General features: G+C 23.9%; 2 protein-coding genes across 2 annotated transcripts; one reads left to right on the forward strand and one right to left on the reverse strand.

Moving 5' to 3' along the window:
- On the forward strand, positions 1-893 carry DDB_G0282919 (hypothetical protein; the record flags this gene model as incomplete). Its single annotated transcript, XM_634246.1, has 2 exons — positions 1-224; positions 297-893. Coding segments are annotated over 2 exons (821 nt in total), but the record flags the coding sequence as incomplete, so codon positions are not given.
- A 2,263-nt stretch (positions 894-3,156) lies between these two features.
- Positions 3,157-3,531, reverse strand: DDB_G0282917 (hypothetical protein; the record flags this gene model as incomplete). Its single annotated transcript, XM_634247.1, has 1 exon — positions 3,157-3,531. One exon carries the CDS (start codon positions 3,529-3,531, stop codon positions 3,157-3,159), a length of 375 nt encoding a protein of 124 aa, XP_639339.1.
- Between the last annotated feature and the right edge of the window lie 2,044 nt (positions 3,532-5,575).

The raw sequence follows: 5,575 nt of genomic DNA on the forward strand, positions 1-5,575 counted from the left end.
CACCATCTCAAGCTGTTGGTATTGTACCTTTGTTTATTAAAGTTCAATCAGAACAAGACTCTCAATCAATTGGTGTTTCAGATGTTTCAAATGAAGAAAGAACAGCTATTATTCTTGAAAATCTCACAAGTTACCAAAATCAATGGAATTCAAAACCACCAAAGGGATTGAAAGTTGGTGATACTGTACTCTTTCTAGAAATTAAAAAAAATAATGATTTAAAAGTAATTAAAACATAAAGATTAATAATATATGAAACAGTAATAATTAACAAATTTTATATTTAATTCTAATAGAAAATATTGATTTTGTGTAAAATTCATAAGGTAATACAAGAAGACACTAAACAACTTGAATTTTTGGAAGATGGAATCAATAGCCTTCAAAAAAAAGGTTCATACTCTGGTTTTGTAGGAGGTAACAAGTTGGTTCTTTATAAACAATCAACAGTTGATATTTTTAGAACATCGCCAAACATACAAAAAGATATAGATTCTTTTACTTCTGGTCTTTATTTAAATAATGATGGGAAAGTTATTGAATTTCTGCATCAATTGGTAACACAAAATGATCCATTTAGGGTTTTGGAAGATGCTCTTAACAATCCATCAAATATTCCACCTATCATTAACGATAATCCATTTCAACACAAACTCAATAATGAAATGGAACAAGAAGAAATACTCCCATTTTTAAATAATAATCCAACAGCGCCAAATTTAATGAATTGTTTGAGACAGGATATGAATTTAAAAGAAATAGTACCACCAATACCTCAAGTACAAATAATACCATCATATACTATACCACAATCTGGTAGAGGTATAGTAACAACTGTTAAACGTCTCAGAGGCCGTCCTCATAAGATACCAATTGTTAATAAACCTCCTTAAAAATCACATTCTAAACCATCCAAATTACCTCTCAAATCACCATCCAAATCACCTCTCAAACTAACATCCAAATCACCATCCATTTCACCTTCCTCACCACCTTTTAAATCACCATTTAAATCACCTTCCAATTAACCATTTAAATCACCATTTAAATCACCTCCCAAATCACCTCCCAAATCACCTCCCAAATCACCTTCCAAATCACCTTCCAAATCACCATCAATAGGAAAAATCGTTAATGTGATACCTTCAAAAAAAGTTGCAAAAACAAAGATAACAAGGACACAAAAATTAGAACTTGATTTGGTTGCAATTAATAGAAGGGGGTATGGGGAAATTAGAAAATAAAAACAAGTGGCCAAATCAAAAAAACAAAAAAAACACAAATCAACACAAATCAACACAAATCAACACAAATCAACACAAATCAACACAAAAAAATTAAAAAAAAAAAAAAAAATTAAAAATTAAAAAAAAAAAAAAATTGTAAAAAATAAAAAAAAATTACATTTGTTAAAAAAAATAAAAAAAATAAAAAAAAATAAAACTTAAAAAAAATTGAAAAAACAAAATAAAAAAAAAAAAATTGAAAAAACAAAATAAAAAAAAATTTCAAAAAAAAAGAATGATCGAAGAATTAATAGATTCGATAAAACTCTTAAGAAATTTAGCCATTGAATATGGCAATGAAGAATAGTTAGATTTAGAGGAAAATTTGACTAAATTCCTCGAAAAAGCAGCCAAAGTACTATATGTAAATAGTGGTGATGCTTTCGTTAAAAATTCAAATATGATGTTAGAAGCATTAGAATTAAAATCAAAACAATTTCACCAACATTGTGTAAAAACTGTAATAGAAAACGAATTATATTTGGACTTTTTTTGTCAAGGTAGGATACAAAGGAATATGCAAAAACCTCAAATGCACCAGAGGTAACAAAGGTAGAAAAAATTCAATTGGGGGCAGGGGTTACAGGGGTATGGTAAATCAAGCCATTGAACAACTCAGGGAGGTTATTAAAATTAATTTATTAAAATTAATTTAAAAAAAAAAAATTGGAAAAAAAAAAAAATTTACAATAATAATAAATTAAATTATTATTTAAACCAAAAATTAAATTACCATTTTATTAACCAATTAAAATTGGAAAAAATTTTAAAAAAAAAAATTGGAAAAAAAAAAAAAAAAAAAAAAAAAAAAAATTATCAATAAAAATAATAATTAAAACAAAAAAAAAATTTTAATTTAATAAACAAATAAAGGTCAGTGATTTTTTTTTTCACTGCGCTACTGTAGTGAAATTAAATAATAAAATTCACTACGTTACTGTAGTGAAATTTTATGGAAAATTCCCTACACAATAAATAATAATTTAATAATGAAACGTATTGTATACGTTCCAAATCTCGCATTTTTCGTTGTTTTTGTAAAAACGAAATATGTCAAAAAATTTAAAAATATAGTTTTTTCACTAATACATTTTTCATTATTAAAAACATCGTGTAATTTATTATCTTTAATGTTTTATTAGAATATCTATTTAGAATTAAACAATAAACTTTTTCGAATTAAAATTATCGTAAAAACTACCTTTAAAATTACCTTAAAAATTACCTTTAAAATTACCTTAAAAATGAATTTTTTAACGCGGCTTTAAATTCAATTTAAATCCAATTTAAATCAAATTTGCTTTAAATTTGCTTTAAAGGTGGTTTTTTCTTCGCTGTGTAACTGTGGTTATAATTTTATCATTTAACGCGCTACCTAACGTATGAACAATCTAAAGAGGCCCCATTGCGCTACAATATAAATCAGATGATGATAATCAAGGTTTCGGAACACATGCAACTGCTTCAAAAAAAATTGAATTACAATGGAGAAATGAAAACCCCATGGGGGGATGAAGCTGGGAAGTAAATTCCGGATTTTTTAGAAAAATCGCTTAGAAAGGGAGCGGCTTGTAGAAGCATTTTAAAGAGACAAGGCCTGGTTAACGCGGAGCGTTATATACATGAGCCAGTGCCTAAGTTAGTATTTTGTATTTAATATTATAAAAAAATAAATAAATAAATGAAAAAATAGGATATAATAAATAAAAAAATAAATAATTATTAAAAAAAAAATAAAAAATTTAAAAAAATAAAAAATAAAAAAAATTACTGTTGTAAATGTAAAAGTCACTCACACTAATCTTCAATCCATTGTCACCTTTGTTCAATCTTTAATCGAACTAGTCCAATCTTTAATCTAATTATTTAATTAATTCCACATGAAGGATAGAAAGAGTGAAAGACTAATATCATAATGTAACAACTGGTGGTCGGTATCATCAGTGTTAATTTTTCCTAATGATTTCTTTATTGTGTTGGTTATTGCTGCTGAAGTTATTGGTGTTGTAATGTTGGGTGATGATGGTGGTGTCGTATTGTTATTCAATTGTTGTTGAGATTGTTGATTTACTAATTGAATGTGTTGTTGAAGAAGTTGATTTTGTTTATCTATTACCTGCTGCTGTTCCCTTATCTGACGTTGCTGTTCATTGAATGTTGATACCTGTGGTTGTTGTTGTTGTTCCTCATTATCCTGTTGTTGCAATTCATCATTATCAATATCTTCGTTATTATTAGTTGACATTCTCTTAAAATAAATTATTTAATAAAATTTAATTATTTATTTATTCTATTATTAAAGTGAAATGATTAATTATTTAAGAAATAAATGTACACAAAATTAATTAATGACCGTAGCCCTATCGTGTTTTTATTATTTGTATATATTTATTACTGAGGTTGAATTGGAAACCTAGTTTCCTTTTTATAGTCCTTAGATTTGAGCGAACTCAAATCTATTAACTACTCCAACCTCGGCCGATAGGGTTAAAATAATATAATATTGTGTTAAAATTGGATCTAATTTAATTATTATTTTCTCTTCTAATTAAATTATTTTTAAATTTTTATTATTATTTTATATGGTGATTTTGTGTGTGACATTTTTAATATCTGGTATCTAATATCTGTTATGAAAACTTTTTGTGAAATTCAAATTAATTAATTTTTTTTTTTTTTTTTTTTTTTTTTTTTTTTTTTTTTTTTTGAAAATTAAATTTAATTTAAAATTAATTAAATTTAATTACAACGGGAGAAAACCCCTTTAAACAAAACAATAAAATAAATTATTATTATTTTCTGAATTGTATGTGTCATAACAAAATGTTGAAACAAAACTATATTCTGAATTATTATTATTTATTTTTGAATTATTGTTTAGTTGTGTTTAGTGAGTTTATTATATAAAATGAAACAATTTATTAAAATGAATTAAGTTAGTAATAATTAATATTGAATTATCAATTCAATATTAATAGTTATTTTTAAATGTTCTGTTTAGAACATTTCATAAAATTAAATAAATATTAGTATTAACAAGATATTTTTTTGAGATCTTGTTACACATAAAAGTAAATATACAGATAATTAAAAGTAAGGTCGTTATGAAACTAAACCGAAAATCAGAATTTTTATTGTTTTTTTAAATTTTAATTTAATTTAATTTAATTTAATTTAATTTTTTATTTTTCAACTGAAAAAATAAAAAATTAAAAAATAAAAATTAAAATTAAATCAAATATTTTTACATGGAGATGCGCGAATTTGTTACGTTGTTGAGCTCATACTAACTTTAAATTAATTTAGTTTTGAGTCTCTAACAGTAAAACTATTATTAATCTAAGAAATTTCGTTTACCATTCTTAGATTAATAATAGTTTTATATTATTTATATTTATATTATTTAATTTTTTTTTTATTTTTTTTAATTTTAATTTTTTTTTGTTGGTTATACACAACAAATTCAAAATGTGGTGTCCCTTTGTTAAGTGGAAATTTTTATATGGCAAAAAAAAAGAATTTTCTTTTACGTCTATGTTTTAAACAACTAAAACCAGTTTATACCAAAATAAAATAAAAAATTAATATTTAACAGTGGACCTATCAGTGAAAAATTGAATTAATTCTGAATAAATAAAGTTGTTTTGAAAAAGATCGAGTTACCAGGAGGAAGTTGCACAGCAAAGAAAAATGCACCTTTAAAGCAAATTTAAAGAAAAGTTGATTTAAATTGGATTTAAATTGAATTTAAAGCCGCGTTTAAAAAATTCATTTTTAAGGTAATTTTTAAGGTAATTTTTAAGATATTTAAAAATGCCTTTAAAATTTGCTTTAAAATAATTTTTTAAGCAATTTTAAAGGTGATTTTAAAGGTGATTTTAAAGGTGATTTTTAAGGTAATTTTTAAGATAATTTTTAAGATATTTAAAAATACCTTTAAAATTTATTTTAAATTAATTTTAAATAGGATTTAAAGTAGATTTAAAGTAGATTTAAAGTGAATTTAAATTTCCTTTAAACATAAATTTAAGGTTTTTAATAAAAAAGATCTAATTTTAGAACAAAAAAATGGGGATAAAATATTCTATCATTTTTAAATTTTCATCAAAGCAATCAAATGGTGTAATGGTTGATGAGACTACCCTTTGATAGAGGGTCGGGGGATCGAATCCCTTTTGGTAATTTTTGAAAAAATTAAAAAAAAAATTTTAAAAAATTTATCCGTTAAATAACGGCTTCGAACTCAGGACCTCGCTTTTAAAGCGATTAAAAAGGTAATTTTAAAGGTA

The sequence above is a fragment of the Dictyostelium discoideum genome, assembly GCF_000004695.1.
Source record: "Dictyostelium discoideum AX4 chromosome 4 chromosome, whole genome shotgun sequence".
In the NCBI taxonomy this organism is placed as follows: Eukaryota; Evosea; class Eumycetozoa; order Dictyosteliales; family Dictyosteliaceae; genus Dictyostelium; species Dictyostelium discoideum.